General features: G+C 42.0%; 2 protein-coding genes across 5 annotated transcripts in view; one reads left to right on the top strand and one right to left on the bottom strand.

Annotated features, from left to right (window-relative positions):
* The window catches only part of LOC135390552 (tyrosine-protein phosphatase 69D-like), a 114,519-nt gene that overhangs the window by 87,113 nt on the left and 12,723 nt on the right, over positions 1 to 14,683 (top strand). For 3 of the 4 annotated variants that reach the window (XM_064620254.1, XM_064620251.1, XM_064620253.1), the window contains 21 exons: positions 672 to 852; positions 912 to 1,147; positions 1,204 to 1,273; positions 1,327 to 1,448; positions 2,196 to 2,415; positions 2,532 to 2,640; positions 2,867 to 3,013; positions 5,099 to 5,322; positions 5,385 to 5,496; positions 5,983 to 6,089; positions 9,727 to 9,839; positions 10,479 to 10,569; positions 11,290 to 11,366; positions 11,580 to 11,714; positions 11,764 to 11,892; positions 11,958 to 12,112; positions 12,205 to 12,340; positions 13,217 to 13,360; positions 13,414 to 13,507; positions 13,570 to 13,640; positions 13,691 to 13,822. In XM_064620254.1, coding sequence (XP_064476324.1) covers positions 672 to 852; positions 912 to 1,147; positions 1,204 to 1,273; positions 1,327 to 1,448; positions 2,196 to 2,415; positions 2,532 to 2,640; positions 2,867 to 3,013; positions 5,099 to 5,322; positions 5,385 to 5,496; positions 5,983 to 6,089; positions 9,727 to 9,839; positions 10,479 to 10,569; positions 11,290 to 11,366; positions 11,580 to 11,714; positions 11,764 to 11,892; positions 11,958 to 12,112; positions 12,205 to 12,340; positions 13,217 to 13,360; positions 13,414 to 13,507; positions 13,570 to 13,640; positions 13,691 to 13,822 — 2,805 coding nt within the window. The remainder of the gene's footprint in view (positions 1 to 671; positions 853 to 911; positions 1,148 to 1,203; positions 1,274 to 1,326; positions 1,449 to 2,195; positions 2,416 to 2,531; positions 2,641 to 2,866; positions 3,014 to 5,098; positions 5,323 to 5,384; positions 5,497 to 5,982; positions 6,090 to 9,726; positions 9,840 to 10,478; positions 10,570 to 11,289; positions 11,367 to 11,579; positions 11,715 to 11,763; positions 11,893 to 11,957; positions 12,113 to 12,204; positions 12,341 to 13,216; positions 13,361 to 13,413; positions 13,508 to 13,569; positions 13,641 to 13,690; positions 13,823 to 14,683) is intronic. The other variant, XM_064620252.1, reaches the window with a different exon arrangement.
* The window catches only part of LOC135390553 (gametocyte-specific factor 1 homolog), a 28,347-nt gene continuing 22,892 nt past the window's right edge, over positions 9,229 to 14,683 (bottom strand). Inside the window, exon 9 of the transcript XR_010421795.1 lies at positions 9,229 to 9,378. The gene's annotated coding sequence lies outside the window, so the exon portion shown is untranslated. The remainder of the gene's footprint in view (positions 9,379 to 14,683) is intronic.

Raw genomic sequence — 14,683 nt, 5'->3', positions numbered from 1 at the left:
TCCTACAAAGTAAATGATATCCCTAGGAACTCCACAGTGCAGAAACAACGAACTGCAAAATTATAGTCCTACAAAGTAAATGATATCCCGAGGAACTCCACAGTGCAGGATCAATGTACTGCAAAATTATAGTCCTACAAAGTAAATGATATCCCTAGGAACTCCACAGTGCAGGATCAGTGTACTGCAAAATAATAGTCCCGCAAACTAAGTGATATCCCTAAGAACGACACGGTGGTGGATCAATGTACTGCAAAATTATAGTCCCACAAAGTGCACAGGGCAGGACCAATGTACCGCAAAATTAAATATGCCATGATATTGTCATGGATGGAAACAGGCAAGCGATCCCCCCGAATGTTAATACGTCAGAATTGGCAAATTATTAAGACCACAAAATTAACCACCTATACAGTATGTCTGCACATTTCTGTTTGTGTTCTTGTGCGAAATATAGCTTAATTGTGTTTCCTGCTGCATACTTGGGCTGGACACCCACTATGTGTTGTTCAGCTGTGCTTGAAAATTGTACTGATATTTCGTTGTCCAATGACAATTACCTAATAGCACTAACTAATGGAACATTCTTGGCTGTGCAAGAGCACTGTGCTAGAAGACGACATTTGTCAATTTTTTCTGACATTTTATATGGACTCTTGCGTGTAACATAGGTTCGCAACTACAGTACGGAAGTGGACTGGTTGGATGTGCACAATGCCATTGCAGCGAATATGAGTTCCTATTTGGTTCACTACCTTGCACCAGGTGCAACGTATGGGTTTCGGCTGTCTGCCGTCAATGCCCTGGGCAATGGACCCTGGGAGCAACGGAACATCACTATGCCACCTGACGGTGAGGGAAGCCTTCCCGTTCTCACCTCTCAATTTCAAGATGCTTTGTGTCTACCACAGTGCCTCCAAAAATCAGTCAAGTGCATCTTCTGGCAACAACCAATGAAACACTGGTGTTCGCATGGCGTAGGCCTAGTCACGACAACGGAGCCAACATTAGCCAGTACCAACTGGAATTGGCCAAAGCTGGACAAGTGCACGGTAACAGGACTGATCTTTCAGCGGAACCTCAGAACAGACTGAAGCACATGTACGTATACGTCGGCCTCACACCGGGAGATCAGTATGTTTTTCAGGTGAGCCCCAAGGTGAGCTCATGTCCCAACCAAGTTGAGTTTGGAGTATATTGCAGATGCGTGCTTGCAATATCATTGGATGTGGCATCTGGTCGGATCAACTGGAAGTTAGCACAGCTGATGGAAGTAAGTTCACAGCCCTTAGAGCCAAACTGGGACAAATGGATCCTCTCTTTCAGTGGCTGCAGCCCCTGAGAAGGTACAAATGCATTGTTTCGCCAACACAGAAATGAACATGACATACAGCATCATCACATGGGAGCCTCCACAGGATGCCAGGGGAACCATACTCGGATATAACGTCAGTTTCTAACAAATATTCCCATCACTCCACATTACGTTCGCTCCACAAAAAGAAGCCCCTCTTGAAAGGATGCAATACTTTTCTCTCTAGTAAGAGTGTCCATTTTCCTCTGTTTTGAGGATCTGTAATTAAAAGTTTAATTAAAATGTAAATTAAAAGTTTTGGGGGAAGTGCTTGAGTACCTCAGATGGGCAACTAGAAGGGCCACTTTCTGTCATTGCAAGCACTCTTTTCTGAACAAAAACTGAAATTAACCAATAAATTGCTTGTTGAGGCAACTTGCTGGTTGCTCAGATACCTCCTTCGTAAGTTATAACATTTATTGGCAACTGTTGTTGAAATATTGGCACGCTCCGAATGATCTTAGATGATCCTTTGAAAACTTGCTTCAGCATTAATGCGTTAAAGCGTGCAGAAAATATATTGCATTATGATTATGATACCGAAACCTTGTACCCCTGGACGTTTCTCAAAACCAGAATCAAAAATCCAAATGAGTCTTTTTGTCCGTTTCTTAAAGCTTCCAGATGGAAGAGCCTTTCAGTGGCAATTTGGTGTCATCTTGTAACACGGAAGGAAATGTTGACATTTTGCACAACCAGTCTGCGTGCTCACAGAGATTGGCTCTTGGATGTTGATTAGGCCAGATTAGCCCACCCGAACGACATGCTTTCAGTCTGCAAGTTTTCCATGCTCTGTACGTATTGGTAAAGAGTTTCCTTGACAACCCATATGACTTTTCAGGTAGCCCTCGAAGGACAAGCAATTTATCGTCGCGAGAATGGCCAGTTGGATACTGAGAAGGTCCGTGAAATGCATGAGGTCAACTCCACCACATTGCAGTTCACTCTAACTGTGAAGCCCAACACAAATTATACCGTGCGGGTGTGCACTGTCAACAAGGCCGGATGTGGCAACTTGAGCGGTGTAACTGCACATTCCTCCTGCACATCACCACCCATTGGTAAGTCATCTTTGTAATGACTCTCAGATGTGCTCTATAGATTTGAGCACCCATTTGAGAATGGATATTGCCATGAGTGATTGCAGCAAAACAAAATGCATCTCTTAATATACCAGGTCCCGCCCAGATACCAAAGTTGAGCTTTCAGAAGTTTGACCGACAATCACGACACAGACATCTGCGGCTTCACCTGAAACGGGTGTCGGAACGCAACGGTAACATTCTGTAAGTATGCTACTGACCACTGAAATTCCCCTCCATAATTTTTTTTGTTTTTGGCTGAGGTGCTTAAAAATAATATATGAAGAAACGGCAAGTGCAGCTGATCATAGCGTGCAAGAGACCTCTGATTGGCATGCCCTATAGAAAGCCTCAACTTGTTCAACGAGTGTGTAGATTTGCGTTTTGTTATATTAAGGTTTGACTGTATTCCTATCTTTTTGGAACATAGGTGTTATCGCATAATCATGGTGAAGCTTGCGCCAGGCAAAACCTTGGATTCCTTGCCAAAGGATCAACGGCAGCTCAACATTACTTCCTACCAAGAAGTGCACCAGGGATCCCTGAGCGGCGCTTATGTTGCCGAAGCCATCAGTAGGTATGTAAAACCTAGCTGCCCAAAACAGCTCGCCGAAACAAATGTTGAAAAATTGATATTTCACTGAACCGCCTCTTGTGTGAGCTTATTTGTTACTTTTACAATGTTGAGATGTACCTAACATGTTTCATTGTGTCGAGTTAGTCTCAAGGCGACACATCAAGAAAATAATGCAATAAACTATTTTGTGGCACCGCGATCTTCAACAAACATTTCTATGTCTGCTCCATTTTTTAGTGCAGGGGCTTCATCTTGTCCCATACGCTATGAAGCATGGATTTTCCCAGCACCCTCCAAAATTTTCTCAAATGATTTTACGTGAATACAGTCGAGCCCGTTTATCTTAGATATAAGGATAACTCCGATATTACGATAAAATTGCTGGTTCCCGTCAGGTCATCCATTGAAGTACATGGAAGCAGGACATTGATATAACGATTGTCGTGAAAGTGTCCACTTGCGTATAGCAATCGGAATCCTCCTCCTGGCTGGTAAATCGCGAAGCAAAATTCCGTCTTTTTTATTGAAAACAAATTGAGGAGGCATTTTCAAGCACCTCCATGAAGTTCGTTTATCCACGCATCACTGACGGTGATTAAATGTGCACGCTGCAGAACGCGCAACCTCAAAGGTGCTGGCGAGAAGTAGAGGAAGAAGTTGCTCCCTCTCAACATCGTTCTCTCGCCCTCAAGTCCTTTTCTGATTTGCTGTGTGCCATGATGGTGTCCAGGACATGTTTTGATGAGGAAAGGCACATGGCTGTACTCGAAGTTGACTTAAAGCGTGACAGATTTTGTAACAGTGCAAAACCTTTTTGCAGAATCCCGTGCATTCGAAAATGTGAATAAAGTACCAATTTCGGCCTGTTGGTCACACATAATAAGATTGCTAAAACAGTGCTAAAAACAATAAGGATGACACAGGACGGATGCACTGCACTTTCAACGAAGGTTTAATGATCCGACACCCTATGCACCTTACACAACACACCAGCGCCACGTCGCGCCACTCCAAAAACACTTTTCTAGCCCGTGTTTTCAAGGAATTCATGTGTCTTATCAGAGTAAAACACTCAACACTAACTAACACAATTATCTGCAAACAACCTGCTTCGCTTTTTCAAACAATAATGTGCCCCTACATTTCGTTAAAACCTGAGTTTCCTCAACACGGCTGCACAGTTGTTACATGTTTTTAAATGTTCTACTAAAGACTACATTTTTTGCATTCCTGTGCTCACGCAGTCTTGCATTGACACATCTGACAATCTGCCCAGTGCATACTTTTCCACAGGTCAGAGGAATTTTATACAGAACCCTTTCTTTACAATCCGTGAACTGTCCCAATGCCTTATGTTACATCCCTTTTTTTGTGTGGTTGAATCTCTTTGTAAGTGAACCTAGGCAATTGCTTTTGCAAACACAACCTTAACCCAAAATTTTTCCGCATATTTTTTTACCCGATGGGACACTGTGCCTTTTGTAATCTTCCACCTTTTCCTTTTCGTTCCCTCTCATAACCTCACTAAACAGCCTACAAACAACATCGTAAATGAAACTGCAGTGCGTGTGTCCTGTGTCGTCCTTATTGTTTTTAGCACTGTTTTAGCTATTTTATTCCACAATGTGGAGTTGGCAGACAAATGCGCATTGACAAATTATTTGTGGACGAGGTGCATTATAATGGATAATGCAGTTCCGACAGTGAGAATGATGATGACAAGCAATGGACAAAGTGGCCCGTCTCAACAAGTGTGGAGCCTTACGTGGCATCAACGGTTATACTGTCCTCCTTTCAACACAAAACTGTGTTAATCTAGAGCTAGATAAAATGCTTTTGTGCTCTCAGCGCATTCCCCTCTGTGGTTCAAACGGCGTTCTACTTGTACAATTGTATGTGATCGACAGACCATGTATAATGATGAGATTTTGCGTCAACTTTGTTATAAACAGGCTTGACTGTATACATAGGCCAGCTGATATGAGTATCACCAACGGCCCCCAGATTTGTATGCAAAGCTGTTGTACAATGTTCGAATTACCAGAAAAACACTTTGTCGTGAAACTGTATGACTCCTGTACACAGCGAGGATTTGGTCGACGAAGTGGTGATCGGCGATGAACGCAATCGCGCCTGCAGAGCAGACAGTGATCCATGGCTGAACAGTAGTGTCCTGGAGGAAGAACCAATCCGGGACGGAGCTCTCGCAGCACACACAAATTACACCGGTTTCTTCCAAGTGCATGTCCGAGGTTCTAACGGATCTGTGCTGTCTCAGCAGAGTCCATATTTTGCACCTGTCCAAACCGGTTAGTCTCTGTGTACATTGCATATCTATGACACAGTCTGACAGTTGTATAAATGAAACTAGGCTCAGACCAACACCACATCAACTCCGAGAGTCCAGCAGCTATCATCTTCGGCATCATTTGCGGACTCGTCCTGGTCGCTCTGATGCTGCTCATCATCGTCTGTATCATCAAGTAAGTGTTTCATGGCCACCAACAACGTGCTCGATGGGGGGGGGGGGTTTAGAATCCCCTCTGGGATGAAACAAATCCCAAACAAAAAAGGGCAGCTGACATGCAATGTCATTGATGTATACAACATTATCTTTCCTTCTACCCATTATTTCTGTGTGCACCCACAGATGAGATTCATATGACTGATTTCATGTAAGCTAGACCTGCATTTTTTTGCAAATGTGTCAGGGCGGAAAATTGTTCCATGGATGGTTTATGGATTCCTTATTGTTTTTTTGGGAACATTGGCAAGATGAGGCAGTATTGTTTTAACGTGGGACAAATGAAACTTACTTAAGGTCTTTGACGGGGTTTGATCACCAAGTCCTACTAATGAACTATACCTATTTTGAAATCCACGAGCCATTTTCTTTATATTATTTCAATTGTGGCTCAGTAAATTAGCTTTTTCCTATTTATAAGGACAAAGTGTGTTTTTCTTTTCAGGCGGAAGAACGGGCACCTGTATGAAGATGAAGGTGAGCGGCTGGGGCTGACTGCTCTCATCCGGAGAACCATTCATAGGAATGGCCGCATTCCTCGAGCCGGAAAAAGTGAACATCTGCTCTTCTTGCTAAGAATGCACCATTTATAGATGTTTCTTATTGGATGTTTGTTTGGATGTGTACTCGGAAAAATTGGTCAAGGGGGCACTAAACAGCTCTCATTTTTGATAAAACACCTCCTTTAGCTGTAGCACAGTTGAGCTGTTTCGACAATGCTTTTCAGCAAAGCCTTCCTTGGCACCAGATTGCCGCGCATTGCTACATTCCAATCTCTGCAAGTCACAGCATGGTGACAAGTGGTACGCAGTGGTCTCACCACAGTGCATGTGCTACTATGGAAATTATATTGCAGGATGCGCAATACGGCGATGAAAATATAGTGCACATGTGAAATGAAACATTGCAGTTAAAACTTGCTAGCATGCAGGTTCCCCACTTCCCAATGCTGCAATAAGTTAATGTGTGAACATCCTGTATCGTAACTGATTGATGACGTCAAAGTGGCACCTCAGGGTGGAGTTTGAAAGGTGCAGTGTCAGTTTGCACGCATTCTCTACCTTTTAGCCCAGATTGTAATTTCTTAAAACTTTCACCATAAATCAACAAGGGAAAGTGCATAGTCAGTCAGATCTTTGACAAAAATATGTAGCAACAATCTGCGACCAAGTTTAGCGAGAAGGTAAATTGCGTAGTCTGCAAAGCCACCCAAACCCACATTGCTGTGATTGTCAGACATCATTACAGTACTCATAAAGTAACATTTGGGCTGATTGTTAAAGTTGCATTGTGAAGCGACGGAACACAGAAGACCAATTTGTGACTGTTCTTTGTTTCGTCTTGCATGTTTGTCTACCTTCCGTCGCTTCACAATGGAACCATTACAGTACGCCATGCTCTCTTAGACTTTTAGACATGCTTTTAAAAGGAAGCAGTGTTGAGCTCGTAGATATTTACTTAGTGTCCACTTGTGTGTTACGTTTGGAAGTTGTCCAAAATGTCTATTCGACCAGAGCCCTCAATTACTTCCTTGTGCTCTTCTGCAGTGACTTGCTCATGTGTGGAGGTAAAAATAGAAAACTCACGATAGAGTCTTCTGGAGCCCCTCCGTTTTTACTGCCTGCAAAGCTACGTTCCCAAGTTTTGCATAGATATTTAGAATTACAGTAGATACAGATATATATACAGGGTGTCCACGCTAAGTGTGAACAGATTTTTTAAAAATATATATAACACTTTTTCCAAGATGAAATCAATTGCAATATAGCATATGCTAAAGGGCACTCCCTAGGGGGGCATTAGCAAAGTCCAAAGGCAATGTCTTAATAAACTTTCATTAATTAACTTTTTAATTATAAAAGCTACAAAGTTGTCCCAATGAGAGCATCTGTTCCTTTCGGTCACCTGATATCGTAGCCGTTTTTAGAACAAAAATCCGTTCAATTGATCGCCCGGAAAAAATTCGTGAAGGAACGCAATTTTTTTCTTATTTTGTTCATTGCGCTTCTTAGAAGACGCGTCTTTCTTTCACCCCCAATGTGAGAGGGAGAAAGAGCGTCCTGGAAAAAGATTAAAAGGAAACAGAAAATGCAACCCAAGATAAGGCCAGTTCCGATAGTCACCCGATACATTTGTTTTTGTTTTGTTTCCACAAGTTAAAGCTCATCTTCGACGCATGAGGCGGCACTGTGCTCCTTCCCCCTCTCCCGTTGGGGATGAAGGAAATACGCGTCTTCTAAGAAGCGCAATGAACAAAATAAAGAAAAAAATGGCGTTCCTTCACGAATTTTTTGCGGGCGATCTATCGAACGGATTTTTGTTCTGAAAACGGCTATGATATCAGGTGACCGAACGAAACAGATGTTCTCACTGAGACAACTTTGTAGCTTTTATAATTAAAAAGTTAATTAATGAAAGTTTATTAAGACATTGCCTTTGGACTTTGCTAATGCCCCCCTAGGGAGTGCCCTTCAGCATATGCTATATTGCAATTGATTTCATCTTGGAAAAAGTGTTGTATATATTTTTAAAAAATCTGTTCACACTTAGCGTGGACAACCTGTATATATATATATATATTGAAATTTACATGTAACTTATAAAAACAACTTTCTTTTCACATTGTTTTTTCCCAGCACCACTGAAAAATTTGGAGAGAAAAAAAAGGACGAGCACCTGTATTAGTGGGAACATAAACTTTTGAAGCTTGAGGTGACATAGAAGAATAGAGAGGGAATTACTCAAAAGCAGCAGTGTTGATTTTGGGTCTCTAGAAAATGTTCCCCTCCATTTTGCATTCATGTCACACCGACTTGAATCTCACTCACTCACTGAATCTCACTTGAATCTCACAGTATCACTGGGTTTCGTTCATACAGTCAATTGCTCTGTGCTTTTCCTTGAGATTGAGATTCAAGTGCATTTACCCTCGTCCCCACGTTGCCATGTTGCATAGTTTAGTAAGCACATTTTCAAATTGAGAGATCAGTTTTGTCGCATGACACGGATCAATGTCGGGACAGGAGTGCCAAGGAAGGAAATAACGTTCATGCCATTCTTTTTGTTGCAAAAAAAACAAAAAAACAACAACAAAAAAACATGGCTTCATGTCATAATCCACTGTGAGCTTCATGCACAGCTTACAACTAGATGTGTGCGAATATTCAAGTTTTCGAATACGAATATCTGCAAAGTTGGCTTTCGAATATCATATCATAAGATGGAGGCTTGTGATAGTACAGTAGACTCTCATTAATTCAAACCCCGAGGGGCCACAGATTTTTGTTTCAATTATCGAAAGTTTGAATTAACAAGATTTTGCCTGCTTGCCAAAATTTTTGATCCTTTTGTATATCTGTACATACGGTATACAGACATTTTTCAATGCTCTCTGGGCACAAGCCTAATTCTAGGTAGATCCACATCTCAGTCATTGGTACAATGCGTATTATCTAATTTATTCCATCAACAGTACACAAAAAAGACTTCACTAAACACTTTATACACATAAAAACAATTTATTCAGACGTTTTATCTCCCATGTGGGAGACATCTTCAGTCAAGGAATCAAGAATGCCAAACCTGTTGTCTCCTTTAAGGTCAGCGTAAACCTCTAGGTGATAGTTGACATTGCATACAGTCTTATCTTTGCGAATATATGCCACAACTCCCAAGAATATTCTGGACCCCACTATTGTTCGCTATCTAAAGTAGCTGCATTCTTGTAGTCCAAGTTGTGTCCAACAATGATCAGGCAATTGTGTCTTTGACAGCATATGTGGCTCTTTCTGCGTCTTGCTTGAGCTCCTTGAGTCGTGTGCTCCGTTCCCGTCCGGTTTCACTGATGTAACTGACATCACAATCATTACAATTCACTTTTTATACAACTCCACTTTGAGAATCCAGATCGATTGGGTCCTTTGGCTTCAGCAAGACGTCTCGGAGACTACTAACTTGTGGCCTAAAAGGTGGTTTCTACACCCACGGGGTGGAGTGTGCAGTACTTAACTACCAGTGACCAGTGATCAGTACTTAAGTACCAGTGATACCAAGTACTGGGTACTTTACTTAATGTGGAATTTTGGGATGCTTTACCCTTCACTGTCAGAAACCATATGAACAGAACATGTAATAGAATCTGTGGTGTGAAATTATTCCAGATTTCTTATTGGCAGTTTCTTTTTTCCAGTGGGCACCTTCCCTGTGTCACCCAACACGATCACAATCTCAGCAGACAATTTACCAACTGCCTTCATCAAGCGCCACTGCGACAGCGACCTGCTCTTTCAGAACGAATTTGAGGTGATTTTGTGACTGTTGGACACTGGAGCCAAACAAAATCAGAATAGCAGTTGTGGTGGACGCCTTCACTTCTATCGGCGCAGTCAGGCTACAGGTTGAGGAGCTTCTCATCCGCCCCTCCTGGACATTCCGTTGGGACACACTTGCTCTACATTTGGCGATCCAGACAAGAAACAGCCTGGTAGACAATTCGGCCCTTGACTATCACAAATTTTACATCGTCTGCAAGGTGATCCCTCTACATGATTCCTGGTTAATGGTGGTGGGGATCTCAACCTGACTGGGCCGATAGAGCTGTGCCAATAGAGCTGTGCCAATAGAGCTGTGCCATGGTGTGCAGTTGAGCCACTCGCCTCGTAGTTGCTGTGCTCCTAGAGCTCAGCTCCACTTGCATGCTACCATATAGGGTTCAGCACTACATGTATTATGTAACATCATATATAAATCCTTTTGGTCAGTCATTTGCTTCACACAAACTGTACAACTCTTGTGCAACATCATTTTACACAACATCCGATAGGTTTGCAACAATACCTGTGTACAGTGGCTGTGGAACACATTTGTTTCCTGTCTTATTTTAACTAAGCTCCCCACATCTGGCATTTAACCTGTCATAAAGTTTCGAGCTTTCCCTCACAGATGTTGCCAGAGAGGTTCAAAGACAGGACAACACATGCATCAGACGCACCTGAGAATTTGCACAAGAATCGCTATCCTGACATCAAGGCATGTAAGTGGTCATTACATTAAGCGTGACTTTGCAGTGTGTAAATTTTTGAATATTTTGACAGACATTGAAAGTAGAGAAGGCTGACAAGCTCTGGAACATCCTACAAAGAAACGTTCCAATGAAAGTTTGCCATTAAAGACAATTTCACTGTGTGCGTACAAACTTCACAAGAACAGCTGCATTGTCATAGTTTTCACGATCATGAGGGTGTTGATGCCAAAAATGCCTTCATGATAACATATTATAATAAAACAGAATGACCTTACCATCTTATCACTGTTTCAATTACAGCAAAGTGCCACCCAGAAAGAAAGAAAATCACGCTTTTGGGATGTCCTGCGCTCACATACTAACTACGGAAAGCAGTCATTGCCTCATAACATTTCAGTACTTTTGAATAATTACATCACAAAAGGCGTTACTATCGAGGACGTTTCTCGAGTTTTGTCACTGAAAGCCATGTTTGCTGGTTGATGCAATAATGTACTTTCTTTTGTGTGTGTTTATCCTGACACTTATATTTTATGTTTCATATAGTACTTCATATTTCACTTGTAATAAGGCATGACTATCTAGACCATTTTACTGTTATAGCTGCAACTGACCTGAGTACTTGCCCTTGTCAAGCAGAAATAGTGCTGCTTTTTGGCCACCTCCGGTGTTAAATTTGTTTTGTAGCACAAATAAAAGATGAAATGAAAATGAAACATTTTGTTTCAGATGACCAGAGCAGGGTGAAACTCTCACCTGTTGATGGAATACCAGGATCGGATTACATTAATGCAAACTTTGTCGAGGTCAGTCAGGTCTACACTAATCTCGTTTCCACTAATCTCGTTCGTGGCTTCACCTAGAGTATGTCATTCTGCTGTGAAATTGCAGAATATGGGCACAGAACTTTGGTGGTTTGGGGGAACAACAATAATTGTGTTGTCATGGTCAAAGCCTCCAAAACTTGTGGCTTCAATACTTGCATTAATGGCTTTATGGAACACAACCTCTTTTTGTAGGGATTTGGTGGCAAGAAGACTTTTATCTGTGCCCAAGGTCCTCTAGACAGAACAGTAATGGACTTCTGGCGCATGATCTGGGAACACAAAGTGTCTGTCATCGTCATGCTGACCGGCGTCGAAGAAAATGGCAAGGTAACTTTAATGTGATGCTTACAATTTGGTGACTGATTTCTTCTGCCAGGTGAAATGTGCACAGTACTGGTCTGATGAAGGCTCCAAGGAAATTGAAAAAGGATTCGTAATAGCCGTAATTACCACAAAAAAGTATTCAGACTACGTCGTCAGGAGGTTTCAAGTGGAACACATAAAGGTTAATTATTAGGCACATTAACTGCAGTAATGCGGCATTAGTTGAAGGTGCTTTCATTTTTCCAGGATGGCGTAACTGAAGAGCGCGAGATACTGCAGTTCCACTTCACCATGTGGAAAGACTTCTTAGCTCCGGAGCAACCTTCCTGGCTGCTACGTTTTATCAAACGGGTCAATGAGCACTACGTTTCTGACCGGGGGCCCCTACTCGTTCACTGCAGGTCAGTAAACTGTGTAGGTCGTGTCCATGGAGACATGGTTATACACTGTTTCTGCGTTTCTTGCTGGATGCGTTATTTTCTTGTTGTTTCAGCGCTGGGGTGGGTCGGACAGGCACGTTTGTGGCCATTGATTCCCTCCTGGAAGAGCTGGAGAAGACTGAAGAAGTGGACATCTTCTCGTGCGTCGCCAGCTTACGCAGACAGCGCAACTTTCTTGTACAAACATTGGTGCGGATCTGTAATTTATTCACTCTATTGTGATACAATTGTCTAGTTTACTAATTAATTTCCGCTAATTTACGAGGTCTTTCGAACTTGTTGCTTGAGCAGCAACAAAATTTAGTTTTATTTCAGCAGCCGTGAAGCAGGGTAGAATCGGGTGGTATCAGATGGAAAAGCAGATTTTCGGGTAGAAACAAACAACAACGTTTAGCGTTTCAGATGCTGTGCTGACTGGGCACTTTTTTTCATGTTTTGCCCTACATGCTGCTGATGCAAATTGTTTAGCCCTATACTGTATACGTATGGCATACTCAGATGGCACAACTTAGGGCCTTAAACATTACAGAGAAATGCATCAGCTAAGTGAAGGGTGTACTTTGTCAAACATGGCTACACAGCAACGCCAATTATCGTGGCATTTCTTGCTAGATTTGGCTACAATGACAACATACATGGTGTTTTAGTAACCACGTCAAAATATTTTAATGCAAAAAGCACGGGGCATTTATCTGCAGGAAACTGTTGCCACATAATTTTATCAAATTTTAATTCAAAGAGGTATTTGTTGAATCGATGATCTGAGTCAACCTAACGTTTTTTTACCAGAAATATAGTGCATATCATATTTATATACCCTATTCCCTTCCAAAATGCATTCCCTACTACAATGACAATAGTTGAGAGAAAATGTGTCTTCTGCAAGTGAGAGTATGCAGTTTGGATGGTTTCATGTTTCTACCCTTATTGCTGCTGTCATTTTTGTTTACAGCATTTTAGGGCCTCAAATGCTTGATAGGGCTAAAATTGTCATCCAGCTGTGTCATGTGCAGTATATACAATAGTATGAATAAACAGTATATCTCTTTTTCACTGTCTGCGCAGAAGCAGTATGTGTTCATCTATCGTGCCCTTCTGGAGCAAGCTCAATTTGGAGACACAGAAATTGAGATCCACCACATGAGGGACCACTACTTACAGCTCAAAGACAAGATTGGAGAGAAAACTGGAATGGTGCTTGAGTTTGAGGTACACAACTTTAGGATTGACCTCTTTCGTCTAAGCCTGCCCCCTTTTTTCAGAAACTGGCTGATGTAATAGAAGATCCCAAAACATGCTGTGTGGGCATGATGGATATGAATGCAGCTAAAAATAGATATGACTTCATCGTGCCATGTGAGTATCACATTCCAAGGTAGGACTAAAATGACCCTAAATTTTGCTCTGGTGTTTTCCAGATGACTGCAATAGGGTAATATTACCAGCGTCCCCGGATCATTCATCCTACATTAATGCATCATTTGTTCAGGTAATAACATAATGTGTCCCGAATGAGTCTAATTGTTTCCTATTTGACAGGGCTATGACCGTTCAATGTCATTTATCATCACACAAGACCCACTGGACTGTACCGTGGTTGAGTTCTGGCGCATGGTCAAGGAGCAGTGCATCTCAACTATTGTCATGTTGTCCGAGTTGGGCGATGGACAGGTAATTTATAATATTGCCTCCAATCTGTATGCTAGCACACATGGATGCACCAGTTCCCACTGAACAGTCTCACACAGCTATGGCATGCAAATGTTTACACTACATTTCGAAAGGGATTCGAGTTTAATCTAAAGGGACTTAATGCAGTTAGGTCGCATGACACATGATGCCAGAGACATAACAGGCTCATTCGTACCAACATATTTATTTACTGCAAGCATCAAAACATCCCTTGCAGAAAATAATCTGCTATACGTGCTTGCATTCATTTTTTCAGCCGCGATTCAATGTTGAGTGCAACCCTAGAAAATATTGGCTGTCATCTACGCCTTTTTGTTGGCAGTGTAGTCGACAGGAAGGGTCCCCTTAAAACCGCATGGCTTACTTGCTTTGCTGACTCTTTCCTCTGGCACGCATTTGTCTTGTCGTGTTTACTTATCTCTGAGCAGGGCAATCCTGTTCAACAAAACCATTGCACAGGAACTTGCAGGGTTGCACCGTATCACAGTCTCGCCAAAGACCAATTTCTAAGGGAAGTCAGCTGTCATAGTTGGTCCTAAACGTAGTCCTAAACATTACGAGTTTACAGAATTTTTGTGGACAAGACCACTTTCTAAATTTGAGGCTTTTTGACCTTGTGCACTGTATGCGGAAACATTAAGAGAAAACTTTTTATTGATTTACAAAGTCTAAAATTAAAATCATAACGATGAACGAACAAAGCAGAGGGAGGCAAGTGATCTGGTGTAACGTAGATGACTGAGGTTTCCTCGGGTTTGAGGAATTGTGGGAATTGAGGGGAATCAGAATAATGGGCTGATACAGGTTGGGGGTTTGGGCTATAGGGGATGTGCTATAGGG

Source organism: Ornithodoros turicata, chromosome 4 (assembly GCF_037126465.1).
Source record: "Ornithodoros turicata isolate Travis chromosome 4, ASM3712646v1, whole genome shotgun sequence".
NCBI lineage: Eukaryota > Metazoa > Arthropoda > Arachnida > Ixodida > Argasidae > Ornithodoros > Ornithodoros turicata.
This window is presented reverse-complemented; position numbering and strand designations above follow the sequence as displayed.